The sequence below is a fragment of the Melospiza melodia genome, chromosome 4 (assembly GCF_035770615.1).
Source record: "Melospiza melodia melodia isolate bMelMel2 chromosome 4, bMelMel2.pri, whole genome shotgun sequence".
Lineage (NCBI taxonomy): Eukaryota > Metazoa > Chordata > Aves > Passeriformes > Passerellidae > Melospiza > Melospiza melodia.
In genome coordinates this window covers 65,612,817-65,639,482 of record NC_086197.1, presented here as the reverse complement: position 1 = coordinate 65,639,482, position 26,666 = coordinate 65,612,817, and the positions used below count along the sequence as shown (strand labels likewise).

The 26,666-nt window shown below is 37.9% G+C and overlaps 1 protein-coding gene across 4 annotated transcripts in view; it reads left to right on the top strand.

Moving 5' to 3' along the window:
• The window catches only part of SYT1 (synaptotagmin 1), a 333,529-nt gene that overhangs the window by 244,008 nt on the left and 62,855 nt on the right, over positions 1-26,666 (top strand). For 3 of the 4 annotated variants that reach the window (XM_063154982.1, XM_063154984.1, XM_063154983.1), the window contains 4 exons: positions 436-620; positions 13,045-13,167; positions 16,373-16,540; positions 19,763-19,930. In XM_063154982.1, the coding sequence (XP_063011052.1) occupies positions 436-620; positions 13,045-13,167; positions 16,373-16,540; positions 19,763-19,930 (644 nt within the window). The remainder of the gene's footprint in view (positions 1-435; positions 621-13,044; positions 13,168-16,372; positions 16,541-19,762; positions 19,931-26,666) is intronic. The other variant, XM_063154985.1, reaches the window with a different exon arrangement.

Genomic DNA, 26,666 nt, shown 5'->3' with positions numbered 1-26,666 from the left:
CCATTCCAGAAAAGGGAAATTTCCAGTCAGTTCCACCCGATTCAGCCGCAATGCCAGGTGGGTTGGGGAGATGATTAAAGAAAGAAATGAGTAATTGCTTAAATGTGCCGAGCATTTTACAGATTGCACAGAGTAAATATTTTGGATATACTCTTTTCAGATGACTGATGAATCAAAATAGCTGCAGGTGAGTTTGATATGTGTCACCAGGCTTGTATATAGATAGATGTGTTAAATTGGCTTTGTATGGGCAAATGCTCAGTTGGGAGAAATATATAAATGATGACAGCATATTTTAGAAAGGATCTCAGGTATTTCTGCCAGGCATTTTCATTGAAAAAGGTTTAGCTGTGAGAGAAATGTGCTTGTTTCTAAATTTAACCCTACTAACAGTTTACCACCTTCTTTTTGTGTGTGTGTCTTTTTCTCTTCCAGTGCCACCTTGGGCCTTAATAGCCATAGCCATAGTTGCAGTCCTATTAATCCTCACCTGCTGCTTTTGTCTCTGTAAGAAATGCTTGTTCAAAAAGAAGAACAAGAAGAAGGGAAAGGAGAAGGGAGGAAAGAATGCTATTAACATGAAAGATGTTAAAGATTTAGGGAAAAGCATGAAAGACCAGGTAAAGTAACTCTCCGTTTCTTGAACTTTTGGGTTGCATTTGAAGGTTTCTGTTTGATGTGTCTAGAAAAAGCTGTGCTTGTTGTCTCAGTAGTAGCTCTGTGAAGAGTGGACTGATTGACAACATCTTCTCAGTGGTATCACAAGGGATGAGCCTGGGTGTGGCATCACTGATGAAGCAGCCAGCCAATTTCCCTGCTCTGCTAAAAACAGAGCAGGCATTTAGTGACTCATCCTTAAGGGGTGAGTTTATCAAGGGTGTCCTGCTTGCTTCAAAATGGAGCAACTGTGTGCAATTTTCACTGTACTTTTTTTCAGGGCCAATGTTTATGTATCTTTATATGTCTTACTAGCAGGATTTCTGAGATTACATGTTAAAGAAAAGTAGTTGTGAACTCTAAATTTCTTTTTACACAAAAGTTCAAGCTGAGAAGGAAACAATAGTATAGAGGCTAAAATGAGAGTCAGGAGCAAGGAGAAATAATGAAAAAGAAAAACCACAGGGACGTTCAACACAGTGATGTTTGGAGAATTCATTTTGTTCTAGAGAGGAGAAGATTAAAGATAACAGGCCATACTTGGAGCTGTAAGTCAACTGAGTAACTTTGAGAAGATTAATATAATACCCTTTGAGAGCAGCATAATTTTTATAAGGGCAGAAGAGCTTGTCCTTCAAATCTGCTTGGTGGAGGAGAAGCAGAGGTTGCAGGGCTTAATCCTAAGGGCCACAGACTCGACTAATACCTTCCTGAGAGAAAACAAAGCTTTTTATTCATGGGATTTTAGTATTGCTCTTCCTGGAGCAAACTGTTTGGAATGAGCAGCAGAATGAGGAAATAAACATGAAGTATCTGCTTGTCCTCAAAGCTCAGAGATTTCCTAAGCTAAGAAGACAAAGGGCTAGATTTTTCAAAAAGGAAGGACTGAAGAAATTTAGAGAATTGCTTTGCAAACCCTCATAAGTAGAAGCAAATAACTTTAATTGCATAGTCAAGTCTGTGTTCCCAAGACTCTTGGGAAGGTTGAGCTAGAGCAGTACAGGAGTGATAACCCAGTCAAAAAGAGAGAAGAAAAGCATGTTCAGGAATAAGGAGATGATTTCACAAGTTGGGATATAGCATAGAAGAAAGCTGAGCTGAAGGCAGGTTGATCAGAAATCCAAGTCAGAGCTGGGAACCCAAGAACTAAGGCCAGCTGGTCAGGGACAAGAGCCAAGAAGAGAATCTTAAAGCACGGTAGCTAAAGAGGCCCGTGGCCCAGTGCAGAAAAGGGTGAAATGCCACTGCTCAGTGAGGGAACAGCCAGCAGTGTGGTTCATCAGCCAGTCTTAAGGGTCCTGGAATAGGTTAGCATGCTTTTCCAGGCACATAGGGTGTAGTAGGGGTAGAGCAAGATCAGGAAGTGAGGTGAGGGTGAGGAAGCCTTACAAGTCTGATGATGAGCTGCAATCGATCACATAAGAGGAGTCCAAAAGGAGCACAGATAAGGGGAGGAAAATAATGGGTAAGTGTACAGCTATCCAAGCCATTTCCAGTTTCAGTTTCAGAGAGAAGAGGACAAAGAGCAAATGCTGGAGACCCTTACATCCCCATTGCAAGTGGAGTACTTTAGATACTGCACTGGTTGCAGTTTTAACCCTGGTTCCTCCTGGAGATTCAGTGCTTTGTGTGCCACACTGGTGTACTGGAGTGTGTGGCACCAACACAAGACAAATTCACACCTGAGAAAAACATTGTCAGTACACAAAATCACCAATGTAGGTGGAGGTATTCCAAGGTTAGAAAGATTAGTGAGACTGAGCTCAAGAAATACCAGAGCAGAAATTTTGAGCTCTCTCTTGAAGAAGATACTATGCTGCTGGGTTTTTTTCTCCATATGATGAATGTGACATGAACTCCTTCTCTTAAAGCACTTTGATTTAGCATTCATCCCTGTATTTATAGACTTTGTTCTGAGGTATTAATATTAAGAAATTGTGAGATATTTTCCCTTAAATGTATGGAAAATCAGGTCATCACTTGTTGGCTTATTCTGGGCTACTGTAAGCTAGCTCTCCCATAGAACCCAGAATAATTTGGAAGAACTGCTTTGATTATGCTGATGGAAAAATTTCTGGAGAACTTTGTTATGTCCTGCTAATGATAATGAACCTATTACTTTCTCATAGGATAAATAATGTGCAATTTGTTTATTGATATTTATGTGGAATTTGTTCCATATCATGTAAGGCCTTTGTTGTATTTACAATGTATTATTAAGTGTTTTTAATTATATTCATTAGGACCTGGATAAATGACCATGGATTCTTGGAAAATAAGTATTTGAAATGCAAAAATACATTATTTTATTAATATTGAGCTCCATGTGTATCTTTTTAATGGGAAAATTTGATAAAAAGCTGAATCCTGCATCTTTTGTCTACAAAAAGATGTCAAATTTTGAAATGTTGCACAGATAGGTATTTTAAGATTATTCCGTTCAAAATACTTGGTATAGTTATTTAAACCTACATTTGCCTGGATATTTTGGGATTTAACTAGCATGTTTTGTTTTGCACAGTTAAACCTAAGGAGGGTAGATTCACAGTTGGTGTAAATTTCAGACCTTTAATAAGCAGATCACCAGCTCTCCAGCTACCTCTCCTTGCTGTCTGGGATTTCAAACTCAGGCTGAAAGTTTCTTTAATTCGCACCTTAAATTCATTTCTAGCAGTCTGACAGTGTACAGATTTTAAGTCCTTGGCATTCAGTAACTTTTGCCAACTTGATTCCTAATGCAACATTTTGGCTGTCATTTTTTCCTTTATGATGTGGTTCTTGTTCTAACAGTTAATCTCGACTTACCAGTGCAGGTTTTCACATACCTAGCTGAACTCAAGGCAATGCTAAATGTAGTGTACTTCAGTTAAGAGAATTGAAGCATTTTAGAGGCTCTGGCATAAAACAGAAAGGGGAATAATAAGAATGCTTTTAGCTCTTCAAAGAAGCAAATTGTTAAAAAAGTAGTTGAAGAGTAAGATGTAAATCTAATGCCATTATAAAGGGCAACATATAGTACTAATGTTGTCAAAAACTGAAAAACCTACTTCAGTCATTGTTAGGCCTGAACCTGCAAGTAGTAATTACTTCTGCCTTCAGCTAAAAGTGCATAATAGCAATTTCTAGTCACGTGGCATCTTGCAGGATCCTAGTTCCCTAGGCACACAAAGTCGGAAGAGAGTGCCATTTGGTAAACTGAAAGCAACAGTTCCCGGAAATGAAATTTTTATCTTAGTCTGGATTTTTTTGTTGAGAACTTCTGAACTACTTTTATTCATGCCTATCCACGGCAAATCATTATAGAGCTATGTAACTTGGCATAGTTTAAGATCCTTTTGAAATAGAGTCACAGTCAGCTCAAGTTGCACATTGATAGCTAGATATTACAGAAAGGGTAATAAATTTTTTGTCTCTTTTAGAATATTTGTGCTTCAAAATATCCACTTCCCTAAACACAATTCAAAAGAGAAATTGTCTTTATATGAAGATGATCAAAAGATGTAGCTGAGGTAGGATGGGAGATAAATTTAAAATGAGGTTAGGTTTCCAGTCTTGAGACCTGTTTCCATTGCAGACAAGGCTTACTTTTTCAAGTCGAGTATGCAGCTCTACCAAAGGCCCCTGGGAGGATTAGGTTCCTTCTGGGGAAGGCAGAACTGTTAATGAATGTACACCTGTAAAAAAGGTCATTTCTCCATGTTTTCTACTAATGTTTGTGTGTGGATGTTTTAATTTTTATTTCTTCCTCCTCTGTCCTCCTTGTCAATGTTGTGTCTCATGACTGTTCTGGATTGTCACTTGCGGTAGGTTTATTTTGCTCTTTGGACGCACCTAGACTTAAGCTCTCATGCATAGACTCCTGACAGCTCTGTCTCCTTAGCAGAGATGGACGTGTAGTAGCTTTGATACACACATCAAGAGGCTGAACTAAATTGATTGGGTATTTTTTGGTTGGATATATATTTGGGGAGGCTGGAGGAGAGCAGAAGAAAAGAGGTTGTCATTCTTTCTACAGTTAAAATACTAAGTCAAACTGTACCAGAAAGCTCAAGTTTAAAATTGATCGGCGCATAAAAATAACTTGCCAATTATATTTCCTTTTTGTATAAATGTCACCATATCAAAAGTAGACCGAAGTAATGTGTATTTTTAATGTCTTAGTTTTTAAGTGTTGCTAAATTGACTACTACCTCATGAAACTTGCTGTGGGCTCTCACATCATCTCAGTACAGTGCTCAGGCATTAAATTCTTAGTGTTCCATACCAAAGTTTTTTAAGTGGTCTTAGTACAGATTTCTGTTGGTGCAACCTAGTGACAGCTGGCTCTGGTGTTTTCATGAGATTTTCCCATCATGGTTTTCATCTTCACAACTTTCAATCTTTACTAATGCCCCTGGTGGCTCCCACTACTTTTTTTCTTTGAGGGGCAAAAAAAAAAAAGGCCCTGAAGACTGTTTCAGAGATGGTGTAATAGCTGCAGATTTATTATGTCTGGATTTAATGTGTTGGTACTGCAAAATTCTTGATTAAACTCAGCCTGTGGGCTAAGCAAAGGAATGAACATAATCATTCATGAACAGCACTACTGAGAACTTACTAAGATTTAGCCCTGTTACTTGGATAATAATTGTTGTGGTCTGAACATTTTATGAGGTCAGAAAGCATTTGTAGAAAAGGAGATTTAATAATTTCATCAGGCTAAAACACTGTAACTAGTAAAGAATGTTTTGCTTAGAATGTGTGTGTTAGGTGAAACAGGAGATTTGGTATTAGGTGTATGTACTACAGCCTTGGGTGTGAGTAGTATATTCTTGGCTCTGCTGCTGACTTACTGTGTCCTTCAGTCAGCCACTTGACTTCTCTGTATGTTTGTTTTTCCTTTACATAGGTCTTCCTTTTACATTGGGGTTATGTACTAACTTAGAATATTCTGATTAATGTTCCTCTCTGAATAGCAGGTGTTGTAGGGTGACATGACAGTGAGAGCTGCAGTTGCACCCACCCAAACTCCAACATACGATGTTTTTTTTAGACTGATTCACATTACGATTCTAGCTGTTGATCATCCAACACCCTTGCCTTCATGTAGACAAAATACTGAAGGAACAAGATTTTTATTGTTAGGTGCCCTGAAATATTCCAAAGTAGAGTGCATTGACTTTGCAGTATGAAGACAATAGCCCAAATGAAGTCAGGATAATCCACACTGACACCTAGAGAGCCTGGATTTCGTTTGCAGCAACTCAAGCCTTTATTGCCAGAAAAAAATCCAAGAGGATGTTTCTGAGGGACAGGAGCTCTGTTGCTGGCAGTGGTCTTTTCTTCTGCAGTATTTGGTTACGTGCTTGTTTGTTTTCCCAGTTGGATGCCTGGGAAATAGTGAGGTGTTTATTCCACAGTGCTGCTACCTAGTGTCAGCATGCCAGTCCCCACTTGTTGTCATCTTCAGCCCATGGTGGCATTAATGCTCACTGTGGCTCATCTAAATTCAGTGAGACATCCTAATTCACACTCAGAAAGATGATGTGCTGCAGAGCAGCTGCAGAGGGTTAGTCAGAAACACTGGGGATGAGTCTTTATAGAAAACAAGCCCAATAAGTTTACTGTGGCAGTGGAAATTGATTGACTGAGTCCTGTTTGTACATTAATTCAATCTCAGCCTTGACCAGTAGTCCTGCTTTTTCACCTGCCTCAAAGACAACTTGCAGTGGACATAAAACTTCCTGAAAAATGTGAATAACATGTTTATGAAGATAAAATGTTATAGATGAGTGTTTGTGTTCTGCAAATAGGTTTGCTGTAAAACTCTTTTGAAATTTAGATTTATATTAGATTTCAGAAGCCTGAAAATATGGAAACAATAGCTGTGAGACGCAAGACTGGACTTATTTGCATTCCTGTCTCTTCCTCTCAGTCACTCCCAAGAAAACATAGGACCCTGCTTTGCATGCTTCCTGAGTTTCTTTTCCTCCTTCGTTAAACTATTTTTTTCTGTAAAGGAATTAATTTGTCATTTCTGTTGTAACCTACTGTACTGTTAGGGGTACATGAAGGTGCAGATCCTACTCATTCTTTTACATGTCTTGTTTTCTATAGTGAAGGTCTTACCACTGGAACCTTCCATTTTCAAGGATGTTTTTTGCATTTGTTGATTAACAGACCAAATTGGAGTTCTTTATTCAAGACCAGAGTCTGCAAGTTCCTAATGAGTGGCATTTAGGAAGTAAGCAATTAGTCCTTAAATTAAATTACTTGAATCAGACTCTCAAGACATTTGCCTATATTTACCTATATCCACAGACTGTACAGAGAGCTAAACTCCTACACTATGTCTGAAATTAATGGGTATGCATAATCTACAACAAGACCAGCAGTTCATATTAATGAGGTATATGTTTTTAAAACATTAAAATAAAAACTAAATATTTGGGAATATTTAATAATTTTCTTTTTAAGCAAGGGTATTTACTCTTTACAAATATGAATAGCTGACAGCCTTCAAATATGAGAATATCGGGTACCTCATGAAGTCCTATTTAGAAGATGGTCAGATAATCATCTTACCTCTTTTTAAGGAACTAAGCCAGTAGAATAGGTCTGTGCCAGCTTTTTCTCCATAGATCAAAGTGGCACTCAGTAAATCATGACTGGCTATATTTAGGTTAATTTTCACTATCAAATGCATGTAGTCCTAATTATATAGTACGACAGATTTTTCCAAACACAAATAAATGTCGTACTCTGAGCGGTCCTCCCAGGTCAAGGAGCCAGCTCTGCCCAAAGCATGCTTCCACCTGGCCCAGTGCCATTACTGTGGGGAGGATGCAGAAGGATTGCTGGGGCAGCAGGCGCTGGCCAGGCAGCCTGAGGTGCCTCCCACGCGCAGCCTGCTGCTGGTGCGGGCGGGCGCTGCTCCATATGGCCGGTGGGGCAGAGCCAGCAGCGCCCCTGCAGCAGCGCCCGCTACTTCTGCTTCACACACACATGGGCCCTGCCTTCAAAGCAGACCCTGACCCACGGGGTGAGCTCCCAGAATAGGCTCCCAGCTCTGAGATCAGCTTCATCTTTTTTCAGTCTATAAACACTGGCTTTAGGGCTTTATGAAACATTAAAACCAGATTGATTTGTGAGCTTAACAGCTCCAACTTAAATGAATGTATTCATATTTTACAATGAACACCTGCAGCATTTTCTGTATTTTTCTGTTGCACCAGATTAAGTTGGTATTTTGGTACCCAAACAATTCAGCAAATGCTTAAGCTGAACGTGATGACCTCATGTCATAGAGCTCCTAAAGAAAGAAAGCCTTTTGAATAACCCAACGAAGACCATTTAAAAGCTGGATAACAAGCAAGGGAGTAATCAAGCAAGTCAGAGCATTGCATGCTGAACCCAGCAGGGTTTTTTTCATTGTGTGCATCAGTGTGGCCCACTGCTGGTATGTGAGGCCAACATTCTTAGAGCAGTAATGGCAAAGTAGATTTCACAATGACCAAAGCCTGTTGCAGCCACTGGAAACCCAGGCGCAACATGCTCTTTAAATTAATTCATGGAGAGAAAGCAGATGCTGAATGAATGAAATATTGCCTTTCCTTCTGAGAGACTGTGATAGAGAACATGTTACAATTGCAGGCTTGTCTGCTTTGTGATAGGGAACCAGATGGAAATTTTTAAAGGCTTTTGTTTTCTCTTGGGATAAAAATTGGCCAGATCAGAATTATGGTGTTCTTGAATGGGAAAGATAATGATAAGAGGTGTACCACCATTAGTGGAAAAGCAGTCATTTCTAGTTGTGGAGGAGAAATTGCCTTTCCAATAAATTCATTGTTGGACATAGCACAGAACATTCTTGCTACAAAATCTTACTGTTTTCTTTTTCCAGCTCACCAGGCATTGCACAAGTCTGAGGACTGGGCATCATTCAAACATTAAAACAATATTTGCTTCACCGTTCCAAAAGAAATTATGGAGGGGCAGGTGCGGATGGAAATCAGGATAGGAGCATGCACCATGCAGTGAACAAACTTACAGGCTGCAGTCAGTGTTTTGTTTTGCTTCGCAATGTCTCTCCTTCTTGCTTAATGGTAACTTGTTTCCTTAAAAGTGAGGCTGTAGGCCACTCCATAAACAGAAGGAACCCTAAAACCTCTGTTAGTGAAAGCATTTCTTTATGTACAGAAGTGAAAGACACTTTGCATTTTAAATGATTTGCAACATAAACTAGTCATTAACAAGACGTGACTCAGTCATGACTGTGGCCTCTGCCTCTCAGTGCAGAGGCAAGGCAGTACACTTGCTCCCCCAGCAGCTTTGTTGCATGAATCTCCTACCACTTTCCTGAAGCTTCTTCACATGTGGAGTCTGGAGACAACCAGCAGGGCAGCTGCCCTTGCAGACTCTCTCATTTTCTACATAGAGTTTGGGGAGGAATTAAAGTAAAGTTGTTTAAAGCCCCAGAATCTCTTTTGTTTTTCATGGTTGATAGTAGTGGGGCAAGCCTAGTGACAAGGTGCAGGGGTTTTGGTGGACCTGAGCTGAAAGCTAGGGATGTTTGCAGTGTCAGGATGCAGTGGCACCAGAGAGAGGCTTTTGCCAGCTAGGGAAATGAGAGGCAGAAAAAACCCAGGAGGTGTAGAAAGCCACTACAGGGTGTGGAGTTTCAAAAGAACTGAAAATTAGGCATTTTCTTTAACATCTCAGAAGAAAAGAGGAGGCTGCAAAACCACTCTCAATAACATTATGGAAGTGAAGATGCAACCAGCAGATTGAACAGTGGATCTCAAATTGCTGTAATTTAGGTCTTTTTGTTGTAAGAACTACTGCAGAGTAGTGGTTCTGATTTCAATAGACACAGATGTATCACCTTGAAATCTTTGTGCTGGATTAACTCTTTCTTGGTACATTCCTACACCTGTTTACATATAAGCCTATTTTTCAGATACTTACATGCATTTGAGAGGATGTAGATGTTTTACTGTTGTGTGTTTCTGCATGTGTAATGCAGAAATGAAGAAACTGCTTGAGTAAAATTCATGGTCAGCTCAAATTAGAAAAGATAAATCCAGTCTCCAGCACAATGTAATTATGCATTTCCATGTTGCATACTTCACAGAAAAAAAACATTTAAAATATCATGAAGTTAAAGAAAATGGCAGAGAAGGCAGGGTTTACATTCCTCAGCATCTAAATACAATCTTTCTGGTTACGGTTTATCAGTTGCAAAGGCTTGATGAAAAAACTTGCTTATAATTAAAAACTTTTTATTTTTTTATTAAAAAACCAAAATATAGCTGCTTCTTTTAATTGGTTGTAGCAATGCAATAGTAAGATTCAATACAGTGTGATGCAATATGATATAAATTGAGGGTTGTAGTAGTATTCCATTAAATATTGATCTTTGAGAGAATCTCAATACAAAATTAAAATCCCTGTGGGGTGTTTCAAGTATTTTGAAGCAAACCAATTCTTCTTCCTCTTTGGAATTCAGCAGCTAAATCAAACATGAGAAGCTTTGGTGCTTCTTTTGACTCAGCTTCTTCCTGAAGCATTAGCCTCTAGTTTGAAAGCAAATTCCTCTTTTAACAGTAAAAACTATTATTTAAAGACTGCTTTAGAGATAATAATTTGTCCTTTTTTTTCCTCCACCCAGTGCCACAAACTTGTCCATATAAAAGCACTATTTCTTTCTCAGTGTTTTTTCGTAGTGGTTCAGTGTTTCTGAGTCAAGGTCAAGAAGAATCATGTAGCTCCTCAGCTGATGTCAGTAAGGTGCAATGTTTTCCATCTCTCATGGAAATAGCTTTCACTTTTCCAGTAGGCTTCTCATAACCTGTGGAGAGAGTTTCTTAAGCATACAGTGTTTCCTGCCTGCACTTCAGAAGTCCCTTGCAAGAGAGATGTTAGCTTCCCATTATATTTTCTGGAGTCACAGTAAGAACTTCTTTTCACATTGAGCTATCCACAGCTCTGTCATCTGGACTGAGCTGCTTTGCAGAAGAGAATGTAGTTTTCCCAGAGAAAGTATGGATATATAGCTATTGCCTTGATGGACTGTTTACAAATACCTCTGACTTGAAAATTAGCAAATAATGTTCTGTTTGCCTTCTCACTTTCCTCCCTGGGGAATGGCCATAGGATATTTCCTCTCAAAGAAAATCCAGGTCAAAAGCAAGTGGAAAAACAGAAAGGCCAGTATTTGTCCCAGAAACTATAATATACTGGAGCTGGATATCACACTTTTATCATGGAGTCCTCTTTTAGGACCATACAGGGATGATTCAGAGCAGTGGATCTTGGAGTTAACATCCCACTCTGACTTCCTCTTTTTTCCTGTTGTTTCCAGGCTCAAATAAACCTGGTTGCTTCAGATGGATTGAGTCACATCTTTTTTTATGACCGCAAAACCCTAAGCTTATTTTTATTACCAAAAGCAAGAGTGTTTGGCATAATCATGTCACTCCATATCCTGAAAATCACATGCATGGTCTGCCAGAGAGCCCATCAGTTTTCAAGTGTCACACTTCTTGTTGTACCAACAAAAATGTTGTGCTACGGTCAGGGAACTTACTAAGAGCTCAGTGATAAAATGTCTTAAACCAAATTTCATTTCAGGCAGTTCAGCCCTTCCAAATAGAAATTATTTAGTTTAAAAAATACTATTCTTCCAGTCTCACAGGTGATTCTGTCTATCACTGACCTCTCCCCCCAATCTCATCCAGGTAAAATGTTATTTATGTTTCTAGGAGAGTCCATCCTTCACTAGCATTCAGATATTTACATGAGACCCAGCTCCTCAACTCACAAAAATCAAAGCTGTTGGTTTCATTTGAGCTATGCCAACAGAATTTCTAGCTAATTTCAAAAGCAGAGAAATAATTGCTCAGTATCATACAGTTTGGAGTCTGACCTTTTTTATTTAGATGTGGCTTTTGGAGAAGAACATTTTCTATTTCAGAGATGAATCTTCTTTCCAAATCCACGCAGTGTTGCGTGGCCCTCACTGTATTCAAGGCTGAGTGAGAATGTGAATGCTTTCATGTTTCTTCTGTCCCTAACCACTATAGCTGTGTACATAGCTACTCTCTAGCCTTGCTACCTTTTCAGAGCTCCAGCAGCAACCTATTGTTAAGAAATGCTGAAGGTTTCCTACAACGCAAAAAACCACAATTGCAGAAAAATAACATTGCAACAAAGAACACATTCTGGCACTTCATACAGAAACACACATACTGGCACTTCATACAAAGAACACATACTGGTACTTCTGAAACTTCATACAGAAAGAACTTTCATTCAGATAGGGCTCTTACAGACCAAGTACTCTGTTTACTGTAACATGCAAATAATTCTGGATGAATGCTCAGTATTGATTCTTTATTTTCACATTCTCAACTTTACTTTCACATTTTCCACAATTTTTCACTATTTGCCTCATCACTTCTGTCTATTTTTCCCTTCTTATCTAGGAAAGAATCTGCCCAGAATAAGATCTACATAGTTAATTATTGTTCATATGGTTTAATAATTGTATGAATTACCTTTTACACAGTGAAAATACTTCTTCTTTCTGGTACAGGAAAAAAAATTACATCATTTAGTATTTTAATTATGTATAAAATCTAAGATAAATGCCGTGTCCTTTAAAAAATTGGTTATATGCAATAGACAAATCTTGCAAGCAGTACTGTATTTCTTTGTTTTTGTATTTCTTTCTAAGCAAACTAAAATCAACTTGCAATCAATTTGGTTCAGCCAAGCTTTATTGCGAGAATGAATAAAAAGGAAATTGGTCTCGGGAGGGAGGGAAAAGGAGGAACATGCATTTGCTAATGGCATGGTGGAAACTTTGCTTCCATATTCATTCTAAAAAACATGAAAAATGTTTGGCATATGATTGTAGAAAGAGCTCATCCACAGCACATGCTCTTTATCACAGTAGTCCTACAGAAATGTGTTGCCAAATGCAAACAATGCACAGCATGTACAACCAGGTGTGATATTGCCAAGATTCTTAAGTTGAATGAATGCGTGACTTGGCTTATTTAATAGCATGTTTGCCTCCTTGTGCCTCTTTAAGAGCCAGTCTGAGCCCAGAAGAACTCTCTCTTCACATCAAGATGATATTTTGTTTCTACTTGCAGGTTTTATAACAATCCTTGCTTGTTATAGTCCAAGGAGCTTTCTTCCTACTTCCATTGCTTGCTTGCTGATTTATAACATCTTATTGAGCAATTCAGAAAGTAGAGATATATGTGAAAACCGCATATTTGAATTTCTGCTGTTTTGCTTGCTTTTAATGGCTCTAAAATAGATTTGAGGATTGTGTCTATTTTAAACTGCTATTTAACGGTTTGCCTCATTTATGAATATTACATTTCTTCTTTCCAGGCTCTTAAGGATGATGATGCTGAGACTGGGCTGACTGATGGGGAAGAGAAGGAAGAAGCCAAGGAAGTCGAGAAGCTAGGAAAAATACAATATTCTTTGGATTATGACTTCCAGAACAATCAGGTCTGAAACAACCAACCTGTAATATTTCATTTCTGTGTGTGCAAGTAGAGAATGAAGTCATGCATTTAGTTAAAGCAGATATTTCCAAAATCCTTACTACTTGCATGGACTGAAGGGAGAAAATAAGACAGAAAATTAATTACAAAGGTACTAGTAAATTGGTATTTCAGTATTGAATGCACTTGGACTTTATATTAAACCTTTAATCAAAAATTGAATGTCCAGTTTTATCTAATGATTATTAATAAATTAAAACATCACCAACCAATGTCAGTCCACATAAATTATGGAGTTTGCATGCAGTCACTAAAATGTAGTTTCAGCCTTCAAGTATTTAAAATGTAAGCAAACACAAATGGAAGGAAAAATAGAGGGAGCTAAAGGTAAGTTGATTCACTGGGTCTTTTAGAAGGTTGATGAGATTGCTTTCTCTCACTGCATCAAGTGTGTGCTTTGCTGTAATAACTAGCTGCATCAGGTTCTGTTGCTCTCCATGAAAGTACACTTCCCAAAATTCTAGTCTGGAATGAAAGTTCAAATAAAAAGGTCTGTACCCAAAAAACCACAGGACGGTTGGACAAGAATTTAAGGACTGATACTCCTTCAGTACTCTGCTCTGAAGCTGGTAACACTAAACTTTGTCATACTAAAGTTTTCAGAATTAGTACACACATTACTACTGTAATGTGTAGTCCTAGAATTGACCAGCTTAACAGGTCTGGCCCCATGCTGAACATATTTTATTCCCTTACCCAGCCTCTTTGCCAGGGATCAGTTTTGTCAAATAAACCATTTCACAGCCTCACATTAAAATTCACTGTGTTTAATTTTGGCCCAAAGCACACCAACTCATCTGAGTTCTTCACTTCTACTGTGTATCTTTCAGTAAACTTGAGAACAAATATCCTGCATTTAATTTTTTGACAATATCAGTCAAAAACACATAATTCTTTCCTGTTTAGGGAGAGAAATGACTACTGAAGGTAAATCCCAAGTAATTCCTATTCATCACCTGAACTGCCTTCCATACGTACTTGTGATAAATTCCACATTCATAGTCTTTATTTGATCCTGTTCATAGAGCATCAAATGTGGTGGTCCTACTTGTTGCAAGGCAAAGACAATAAGAGAAATTAAGAAAAAATTCTCTATTAGCAAGAAGGTATTTATACACATCTATGACCTGGCATAATAAATAGTATTTTCCTTTATTTCAACAATCTTCTGACTACCAATGGTTGTTTTACAATGCAGGAGCTAAAAAGAGTTCTGAAGCCTTTCAAGAAACTGTTGCTAAAGGAGCTTTTCCTCAACTCGCAGAGCAAATTGCCTGGCCATGTGATAAGTCACACTGATCCCCCTTTAAATCAGTATGAAATCAGTATGAAGTGTAGACCCTTCAGAAGAAGAAGATTTAATGAGGGGGAAAGGAAACACTGCAAATGTGTTCTGAAAAATGGATTTCAGTTTTCTTAGACTATGAAAACAAATTTTCTGTGTGAATTTTATTAAAGGGTATGTTGATTTTATCAGCCATATTTTACAAAGGAAAATAGGATGGAAGAGCCACAAATCTGTACGTCTGTATTTAATTAAGATAATAAATTATCTGAGTTATGGATTTCTGTTTTGTTGTGCTGCTCTGAACTATGTAGCAGCTTAAAATTTCAAAGGATAGACGATGTAAAAGAGTAGGAGAGTGGATTCATTTATGTTAGTATAGTGCAATGGCATGAAACTACAGTCCCAAAATTTGGCTAATATATTGCATAGGGTTAAGAAGACAAGATGACCAATGAACTCATCAGAGCACTGTGCCTCAGTTTTAGAGAGAGAAATTGTAAAGGGGAATTGAATTGCTTTTCCACTGTGTTAACTAAAAATCATAGACTTGTTTTTCACTCTTTGATGTGTGGATCCTGAGCCTATTCATGTATTTATGAACCGATGCATCTAGAATAAAAGTGGGACACAAAAGAATCATTTCATACAGCAAAAGGAAAATGTTTCATGGAGCTTAAGAGTCCAATCCATGAGAAAGCATGCAGGCCATACTGTGAATTTAAAACTGTCCAACTTTTAAGTCCAACTTTGAAGAGTCTCTTAGAAGCCAGAAGTTTCTTTCACAGATTAACTACATTGTTCTATATTCCAGTTGATAGAGTTCTGTTTCCAATTTTAAACAATTCATCCATGAGAGAAGCAAATATATTGTGATTGAAGCACTGATTTAGAAGAAAATATTCTCAGATTTCATTCCCAGTTCCTAATATCTTCAGAATGACCTTGGAGAAACACTTCAATGTTTACTTTAGTTTTACATCTATGAAACAAGATTAAAATATTTTCTTTTTCTCAGCTGCATTATGCTGATAAGGCCTCATGCAGTCAGGAGTGTCTAGATTACATGACATAACATGGCATAACATAACATAGCATAAGCCTTGATTTATAACACAAAAAACAGCCAAGATGTTGACAAGTTCCATCTGTGCTTCAGTCTTATCTTTGAAGTGTGTAAGAGATTTAAAAATACAATTTTTCTGTTTTGCAATGAGATTAAAAATTGTTATTAGGATTTAGTTACCACAGGTTCATTTTCTTGAGATATTTTTTGAAAATGCTATCCTTAGTTTACTGCCTGGGCCCATTCATGTACATAGCAAGAGAATGTAAATATAAGGAAGACTGCAAAATTCATTTGTTTTCAGTAAAGCTTTGCCTGAGAATTTGCATTTGATTTTATCACCTTTTGTGTTTGGCTAGGGGAAGGTTACATGTTGGGGGTTTAGAATACAAATTTTGTAGTCAAAATTAGACATTCTTGATTGTTTAATAATGTGATTTCTATTCATGGTGCGCAGCAGAGAAAAATAATGCACAAGAGGAGAGAGCAATTGAAAGTTATTTGATTGCAGTCTTTAAAAGGATGAAGTCTGTATTTAGCTGTAATCAGCTGCCCTTTGAAAACCTCTTTTCTGCTTTAAAACAGGCTTTGTACAGTCTGCATCTGCCATAATTGGTTTTCTAAAGTCAATAGTGTTGCTTCATTTGCCTTCCTTAAAGGGGGGGTGGCAGGGAGAAGCGAGGGACGTATAGTTTCTCCTAGACCAGAAATAGAGTCTGCATATGCATTCCTCTGTTACAGTATTTCTGTAGATATCTATTTGAAATTTCATTCTGCTGTTTTTTACTCTCTTTTCAGCTTCTGGTTGGAATTATTCAAGCAGCTGAGCTGCCTGCATTAGATATGGGTGGTACATCTGATCCCTATGTGAAAGTCTTCCTGCTGCCTGATAAGAAGAAGAAATATGAGACAAAAGTCCACAGAAAGACCCTTAACCCTGTTTTCAATGAGCAATTTACATTCAAGGTAGTTTTTTTATAATTATTGATACTTCTTAATTTAGCCACTTTGTATCTCATGCTTGTCTATGAATTTAGATGTCTTAGCTGCAGCAAAATTATTTTTCATGTGGTAGAAAGCCATGATACTCAATCTTGCTTTATAATACAGGGTCAGAAAGGTTTGAAAGGCACAGTTTGTTATCCTTACAGATGGCAATCTGATCCATGTTTTAAGGCTGGATAAAGCATACAAGAAATTCAGAAAACAGTGACACATCAACAAATGTCATGTAAATTTCACTAGACCAATGTTTTCCTTAAATATCTGGTTTGTGAAATTCGGGATAACATTCCCTGAAATATAAATTAAAACTAAAGGGATGTAAATGGGTGAAGGACAATATGGCAGATTAATCTTGCTGGACTTCATCACAGCAGTTATTTGCCATGCTACTTTATGTATGAAAATATATCCTTTCTCAGGTTTAATAAAATATGAATTAAATAAATGTAGGTAAGCCTTACATTGCAGTATTTACATTGTTCCAGTGGTATCCATTAATAGTGTTTTTCTAAAACTATGGCTAATTTCAAACCCCAGTTAAATAGAATAAAGGAATAGTGTAGAGCGTGTTTCACAGGGCTTCTCCTTATATACATTCCTCTGCTGTTACTTCAGGCCTTTCTCTTTGTGCCCAATCTTATAATGACAGCTGCAGAATGAAAACAGGAACAGTGAAAGACTCAGGCTATGAAATCATTCAATGAGAAAGATATCCCTGTAGGCCACAACTACTACTGCATATATAAGCTTATTTTTTCCTTGAAGATGTTCATAAAAGTAATCTTTTGTGGGGAGTTATTTCTTTCTTGAGCTTTCCTAAGAGAGCATTTAAAAGAAAACCGAGTTCTAAATTACGTATTCCCATGCAGCTCACTAAGGCAAAGAAAGAACAAATAATGCTGTCATCTAAGATGAAGACACAAGTTATAAATCAGATCAGCCACTTCTGGACTATAATGTCCACTTGTTGTAAGTCACATCTTCAATATTTAAATTTTATGCTCCAGAAAATAGTTTGTTTTCCATGCCAGACCTGACAGAGTGTTTAGGTGAATCTCAGTATGGTACTGATCATCCCCTGTGGTCTGTGGTCTGTACTTGAGAGAAAACCAGCAGAGCATGCCAAGTACTGTCGTTGTTCTGAGGACTCCAGTGACCATTTAACTGGAACTGCAGCCATAATAACAACTTCTGTGGGAGCTGTTGACAGTGTCTCATTTACTTGTGCAGAGCTCTGCTCCGGTGACCCACTTCAGGTGGTGCACAGCTCCTGCTGGCATCCTTCCCATCTCTGGCAGTGCTGCCCACCAGGCAGCCCAGCCTGTGCTGTTGCCTTCTCACAGAGCACAGCTGCCTGCCTTCCTCCCAAAATACAGCTAAGGGAATGAGTTGACTTGTGTTCCTGCTGTATTGCATGTTGAGCCCTGAACCTTAGTCCTTCCCTCTTCCAATTCTATTTCCCAGACATCCATGGTGCTGTTCCAGGGTGCAAGTGTTTGTCAGACTGCAGCTGTCTAGGTTGTGTACCCACACTGCAGTGCCAAAAGGAACCGAGAAATCCTGCACCACACCGGCCTGGCAGAGGGAGGTGTTCCTCCTCAGATCCAGAGTGGGAACAGGGTTCAGGTCTAGAGGAGTGACACATGTATGCCTGAAAAACACTCCTGTACACCTGTCCTTTTACCAAGGTCTCACTTGCTTTACATCAAGAGACTGATTATGTCTGAGCAGAGAGCAGGGAGAGGAAGCAGCCCTTCATGAGAGCTGAGGCCATCCTTGATAGTCCAGACAAAGCTGGAGACTGAGGCCAATTAGAAGTAACAAATGAAGGAAACATTTAGAAAGGGAGGTAGCTAAAATGAGCTTTACTGAGATCAAGTACGGAAAAGTAAATAATGATGAATATAGTCTTTGTATTCCAAGTGACCAAAATCCATTAAGTGGTATTGTCAACTAACAGAGAAATAAACTTTAGAACATTTTTCTTCTCCTGTTTTCCAGGCTGTGTAAAAATAAAACTAACATTATTTAGAACTTTTCCCTTCACAAACCTTTGCCCTTTCTAGGTTTTTAGAAGCTACAGATAATTTAGAGAATGGAAAATAGATTTTGCTGTAGTACTTACTAAGAAACACAACCCTGTACCACTGAAACTATTTGACTCAATAGTGAAAGCTAGATCTGGTTGTCAACTTGATAAGCTTATTCTAAATGTTATATAAGAAGTTATGTAAAGGGAAAATTACTACTTATTAGTTAGTATTTTAATAAGCAAGTGGAAGCTGAGTAGTAGCGAAAGACAACAGTCCTAGGGTTTAAGGCAAGAACATAGAGGTTAACAAGGCCAGTGGTAATGCCACCCTTTCACTTTCCAATTAATTAAGTATTTACTTCTGAATCCCATGGAAACCATTTATACTTGTAGGATATATTCAGATTGACCAAGTGTTCATACAAATCCAAACAATTACTAAATCAGACCTTTTCAGACACAAACTCAGGTGTAGCTTACCTGAACTGCATGTCTCCGTCCCAATATTAAAATTGTGACTCGTGAACATCCAAACCACAGCATCTGTCTGAACCACATGAGAACAGCTGGAGAATTAGTCAGAACTTGGCCTTCTGCCACCACAATTTCTAGTTACACATTGTGACTTAAAAAGCACCCTAATGTCTAACATGGGAAAGGTATAGTATTGAAAAATATGCCTTGGTAAGTAATAGGTATTGGTACTGTAAGAGACACATCCAGTGTCTAATTACTTTGTTTCATATATAGTAAGCCAGTTCTGTTTTTTCATGAGTCTCGGAGCTAGCCATCTCTGAGTGATGACAGGTGATTTATTGAGGAAAAAACACCATTGTGTGAAAAGTTCATGTGTCTTCAGTGCAAGTAATTTGGCTTCTTGTTTCAGTTTCATCACCCACAAAATGATTTGAAGTAGAATGAGAAAAACCCAGGAGTGATGAGTGAGCTGCCACATTGCTCTATTGAGTGCCAGAGCCTTGTCTCAAGAAATACTGCATCTGGTGACTCTGAAACAAATACACCTCATAATTTTCTCTGCAGTTCAATTTACCTGAGATGACAGCTGATAAACCAAAGAAATAGATTTGCATTGTAGTGGACCAATCTTTATTGTCTCAGATGCAGAGTTTGTCATTTCCTTGTCTTTGCAGGTGCCATACTCTGAGCTGGGTGGAAAAACTTTAGTGATGGCAGTTTATGACTTTGATCGTTTCTCCAAACATGATATCATTGGGGAATATAAAGTTGCAATGAACACAGTGGACTTCGGTCATGTCACTGAGGAGTGGAGGGACTTGCAAAGTGCAGAGAAAGAAGAGGTAAGAAAAATCACTTTTTTTTCCTCCCAGAACACTTTTTACCTCACCTATAGAAACAGAAAAACTAGCAATATTTTTTTTTTTGCTGAGACAGTTCCCATCTGTTATCAGCAGTCCTCAGATTTACTTTGCCTGATAAATTTTTGATAAGCATCTTTTCCAATACTTACTGAATACGACATTCTCCTCTGCTAATTCAGTCAATCTTTTTGATACTCTATGCAACCTATTAAAAATGTTTTCATGAGTTTGACATTTTCTTGAATTGCTGCATTTTGGGTACATAGAATTTGCATTTGATTATAAGTGGTGTGCATTTAGGTTTCTTGGTGATTCTCGAGGGTTTGCATCTCAAGACATCTTATTGTGCATGATGATAATGATAGGGTTTCACTGAAATACCTTACAGTTCTATTGAACTGCTATTCAATAATATCCTTTGATTAGAATTATGAATTTTACAAAAACCTTGGAATGGCATCTTACTCAAATATTTATTACCTTTTTTATTTTCCTCTCATTGTCAACATCCCTTGGATTCATTATTTATAAGGTATAGTGCTACATGTACACATGACACTTCTTGGAAATATTTCATCATCAGATTGTGCATCGCATGAGCTTGTTCATACTGATACATCCAACTTTTTGCTTATTGTAATACTATTTTTTCCTCATTTTTACATTATTTTTTCTTTTGATTTATAGACAGTACTTGCCCACTCAGAGTGCATAGCATGCTTTAATTCTCTGGTGAGAGGAGAAGTAATCATGAGTCTGAGTTTCTCATCATCTAATTCAGCTAATAAAGTGCTTTGGATTCAAATCTTAGTTTCTGTAATTAAAGGGACAATCTCTGAATGAAATCTTTCCTTCTTACAAGTGATGAAAACCTGAGTATTGATTTAGACTAAAAGTGGTGAAAACAGCATCATATGCAGAACCATGCAGCCTTCTCAGGTTTTCAGAAATGGTAGATTTCAGTCTTCCTTTTTGAGTGTTTGTTTTAAAGACTCTATTTTCAGATGGCTTTTTTCAACTGCTTATTGATTTGAAAGCCACTGCTACATTAAGAGTATTCTGCATGGCATTGTTTCATAGTGGCAGTATTTGCAGGGCTCTCTTTCTGCAGGTGACATCAGTGCCCTGGTATATGGGGCATTTTTCTTCCACTCTTAAATATGAAAATTAAAAAAGAGAAAAAGAAAGTTTTCAGTTCAAGGGCCCTGTTGCTTTAAGCATCCAGCATACTAAAAAGCTGAAAATGTGAAATTGCGGTGTATTAATCCTTCCAAATTTTATTAAGCAACAAACTGGTCTTTTATTACACTACTATCTGTACTTTCAAAGTGTTTCATGCTTTTCTGTTTCAAAACACATAAAATAAGCCAAACTATGCAAAAAGGCATTGTCACTTTGCCTTTGTAGTATAACATTAGGCTTTTAGAACATAAACAATGATATCTCTATATGCAGCTTACAGATAACATGCTACAGATTAGTGTGGGGTTTCATCTGCCTTATTGCATAGAAAGTTGCTTCTTAAGTGTTCTAGCTAAGATCCACAGTAAGACCTGATGCAGTCACTTGGTTGCTGTCATAGAATTCATACCCTGCTAATACAATAGGATTAAAACCTTGCTTGAAACGGATATTGAGTGTGTGAGCTACTTCCAGAAATGCATTCTGAGTTGTAAAATACTATTTAGTAAAACAGAAGGAGATAATTAAAATAAATAATTCTGGAAGTATTTGGATATTGGAAGAGTATTGCAAGATCTTTGAGTAGTTAGCTGTAGAGATGAAATCTAGGCTTCCCTCATCTTTCTTCAAATTTCAGGTACTGTTTATGCAGAAGAACCACTGTTATTTTTATACTTTTTCAATGGAACCTTTTTGAAGTTGCCACCAAAGCATGGCCATTTTATTTATAAGAAGCTAGGCAATATATAGGATGTGAAAGCATCATGAAAAACTATGCTTAGACCAACTCCTTAAATATTTTTTCATACTACAGGAGTCCTCGTGTTTTATTTTTGCATCTCAATGCTCAAGCATGCAAGGTATCCAGACAATATGGAAAAATATCACAACTTGGGGTATAAATATCACAACTTGGGGTGTATGGGGACATTTTAATCCTAATTTTCTATATACTATGTGTAGCTAGTTTGTAAGAGCTCATAAGCTGACTGTACACCTAAAAAGTGATTCTACAAAAAACACTCATTAGATGAGTTTATTTAATCCAAACTTAATTCTGCTCTATTATGGAACCTCTACTTCTGCCATATATATGATGAGACAGATTCAAATAATTGCTTAGCCCAATTTGGAAGAGAAATCTCTACTGAGAACCAGGAGAGGTGCATCTGTCAGAAGTTTGGGATCTGTGTTTCACATGAAATGTCATGCATATTCCATATTTGATTCAAGTACCTTACCATCTTTGATGTTCTAGTCCCTGCTCCACAGAAAAGATTCCAAACAAATTCTTGTGTATTTTAAGTGGTGATAAGTAGGGATGGGTGAGACCATATCTGCATACAGGGATTGTCACCTGACCCAGCAGATGTTGCAGAATTCATGGTAGATACAGCTGCAATTAAGAAGTACCCTGGTTTCAGAATTAGCAAAAACAGCACTGAGTATATGAAGGCTAACATGATTTACCTATATCATAGACACAGCTTTGACTCTTGGTAGCGATCATGAATATGATATGGTGGTCTGGCTTACTAAAATAGCAAATTAAAACCTGAGCAACTGTATTTAATCCAAAAATGTATGACAAATGTAATTCTATTGCTAACAAAATATCTTTTACTGACTATTATACATATTATAATTGTGTAATGAATTTGCCCTTGAAAAGCACATCTGCAGGAGATTTGCAATATTTGAAGAATGACAGACTTTATTTCCTTTCTTGCCCTTATGACACTTAGGCAAGTTTGTCAGTTCTCAGCAATCTAGTGCTAACTATAATTCTAAATATGAAATTAAGTATAAGTTTGAAATTAAGTATAAGTTGCCAAAGTATCCTTAATGTTTTAATTATGACCCCTAGACAAGATGTATACCAAAGTGAACCAGTGGCAGTTGTCACTAGTCACTTGAAAAGAACTATCTAGGTGGCATCAGTCAAAGTGAATATAAACAGTTTTAGTTTATGTCAAATTCAGTTGATGCGCATCACAGAATTACAACTTAATTACCACTTCAATCATAGGAGGCAAAACAATTTTGCAAGCAGTTGCTCTTCTTTTTGTTCATAAAGCTCCACTGTACATTCTGTCCTTTTTTTAAAATGGGCTTAAAATTGAAGACAGAGGGTGAAGGTTTAATGAAATAATGTAAGCTCTATCTCTCACAGCCCAGTCACTTGAATGGCATCTCTCTGACACTGCATTCTCTTCTGGGAAAGGTCTTATTAATATATTTATGTCGGTGAAGTACTTTGAAGGTACAAGCCTTTGTGTGAGCATTTGTTAGGACTGTGAGAGGGCTTTGGGAATGTGCAATGACTGCTAAATATTGAGGAGGCTGCTACTAATGAGCTGCATACCTTGAATCCTTTTTCCTTGGCTGCTTTTAGATCTGCTGTCCCTGTGTCTAGTAGTCCTTCAGTCTCATTTGACTGAGTGTGGGAGGGAGGAGTGGTAGGTGCTGAAAGGTTATTCACTTTTACCAAGTCTGACATATAATGGTTTGGGCACCGAGTGTTAAAAAGCAGATCGCAGGAGTTTGCTCCTCTCTGTCATCTACCAGATGTCATTGCTATTAACTTTATCTGAGTACACACTGCATCCAATATCTGTTATCGCTCCAGTACAGAAGGCCAGACAGACCTCTTCTTTGCTCACAGCGGTGTGAATCATACTGAGAGTCATCTTCTGAATACTTCAGCTGATTTCCCTCCAGACATTTTGTTATGTTGGCACTTAAATTGAAAGCTGGTTGTAGCAAACATGCCAAGAAATTTTAGGGAATATAAGGAAGAGCAGAAACAATTCTTTCCCTTGAAAGCAGTGGAGATGCAGAGACTTATGTCATAAGGAGAAGGATCTTTGTTGACCTGACAGTATCCACCACCAAGAGTTCTGCAGATCTTTCACAACTTCTGCAGAGCCATGACATGAGACTCTCTGCATTATCTGATCAGGCAGCCACCATGGTTAGGTTACATGATGGATGCATGCTCATACCACAGTGGGTGATGATGGGTATATTTTATACAAGGCTTCTGAGTGGGAGGTCTGCTGGAAAACACCACACTCCTGTGGGATGCACAACCACAGCAGGAGAGATGCATGGTGCTGCCTTGGAAAGGGGTGAGAAGGAGGTGTTCTTCAGGTGGAAAGAGTAGTTCTCTGAACCTTGACTGTGCTGTTCATGAGGATTGTTCTTTCCTGCCTTATCCAAAAGTAAAAAGTGAAGGAAGGAGGTGGAAAAGTGGGCCTGAAACATGTGTATTTAGTACCTTGGTGTACTTCATAGAAGTTAGAGACTGTGACAAAGTTACTGAGCCTCCCAACTCACTGACTCTGGAACCGAAACTTGCAGAGATATAAGAGGAAAGGACGTTTTTACAAAAGTCACTGTCAAATTACAGCAGCAAATCACTGTTATTTTCTGTTATAGTTGCATGAGCAATGGACAGATGATCTAATAGGCCTTTCCCATCACTGGTAATAACACTTAGTTCTTTTACAGCTTTTCAGATAGCACAGTGCTTTGCGAAGGAAAGTATCATTATCCCTATGGAGATGCTGTCAGAGTGTCAGACAGATTTTAAAATGTGAGATTTCCTTTATTTAGCTGCATGTTATATTGGAACACTATGTTTTCTTCATGGTGTTTACATCTTCACAAGTTCACTTCTTCTTACTCCCAAAACTTTAAAATGTTAAATCTAAGAAGGTTTTAGTTTTCAGGTTTTGTGAAGAGTTTATGCAGTAAACAGAGATTGTTGAATGCCTGTTCAACATTGTAAGTGCAGCATCTGTCCTGCCAAGGAACTGAATTTCCTGCTGAGACAGGGAACAAAACAGAGGTTTAGAAGTTTGAGAATAAGCAAGCCTGCTTTAAAATTCTTCAGCAGTTAATCAGTTGTTTTTCATCTTGAAATTGAAGATGCTAAAGTGACATTAAAACAATATGATTCAAGTGGAGCTGTAAGGGTACTGTTTTCAGTTAATTAGAATTATGCATTTCTTTTCTCACCTTTCATACTCAAAGTGCTGGCAATCCCACTATATACCTTTGTTGAGTATTCTCTTTTTAACTCCCTCTCTGGAAGAGATGCCTTGGGAGGTCACTTTCTTATGTTATAATAAAAATAATGTAATTGGCTTACTTGAAATCAAAAGGAACCTTGTCTCGATTCATCTCAAACTGTCTGGCTTTACAGATATTGAATTCAAATACAGAAGACAGTATAAGAGGAAGAAGATGAGTGATAGTGTTAAATCCAGGCTCTTCTGGGGCCTTTCTGTTCCTGGACAGTATTCATTCTGAGATCAGAAAAACATGTATTGCTTATTTGCCAAAACCATTCTTATTACCATTTTCCTTCCGTGTGTGGGAGGGCATCCTGAGGTTAAACCGTGCTGAAATAGTAGATCCTACACTTGGTGCTAAGCATCTAATGACCCATAATACACAAAAAAATAATAATGTTTGTTTCAGACAAAGTATATTGCTAAGAACCTTGTAGAAAATCACAAAACTGAAGGAAGGAATAGTGGGAAATTCTCAGCCTTCACATGTTAATATTACTGTGTGGGATTTTATTGCTCAAGCAGAAGATATTTTAAAGTTCAAAGACACGGCCACATTCAATGGCAATTGGACAGCAGTGTTCTGAAATTGTGTTTTTATAGAGTTTTGAGAAAACTGCTGAAAGGGATCAAACTCATCTGAAGCTAGAGTATGAGGAGATATTTTGGATGGAAACTGCAGAAGGAATTCTAGAAAATACAGATTTAATTCTGGAGTACCCCCAAGTATAAAGCTCTGTAATCTGGGAGAGACTGCAAATGGGTCTGTGGGACCAGCTGATGAGTGTGAAAGGGCCACAAAACGTGCTATATCTGGAATTGTTCAGCATTGTTCTCCAACTGGACTTTTATGTACTTACTTATTTTTCTGACTACCAGCATCAGTGAATGCATAATCCAGGGGCAGAAATGACCTCACTGGGATTCCAGGCAGAAGCTTTGCAGTAGTCCAGGCTAATACCTTATTTCCCTTTCTCCCCTAGGTTTCCAAACCAACAGTGACAAAAATCATTATCTGATTGCTGTACAAGCCAGGATCAGGAGCTAAGGGAAGCTGTAAAACAGCTGTATAAAAATACAGTGTCATTAGAAGGACCTTCAGAACAGAGAGCAGCATTTTTACAGTCACGAAAGAAGAGCAGGTCTCACAAAGATGGCAACAGCATTTTCACTAGAAGGTTGAGGAGGGGATGTATGCTGCTCCAATCTCTTTGTTTGTTGTGCTCACTCCATGTACAGCTAGAAGATTTTGGTTTCCAGAAGCATCAGAGAAAGATGTATTTTTGAAAAGGGGAGACAAAGGTTTAGGAATACTGGACCAAAAAGAAAGGGATTAGCCATTTTCTTTATTTTATTTTCCTCTATCACCTTTTAAACACTGATTTAAACTATGTCAGAGATTACCATAGTAACCACTTAACCTCTTTCCAGAGCTTGTTGTGTTTCATTTTAGT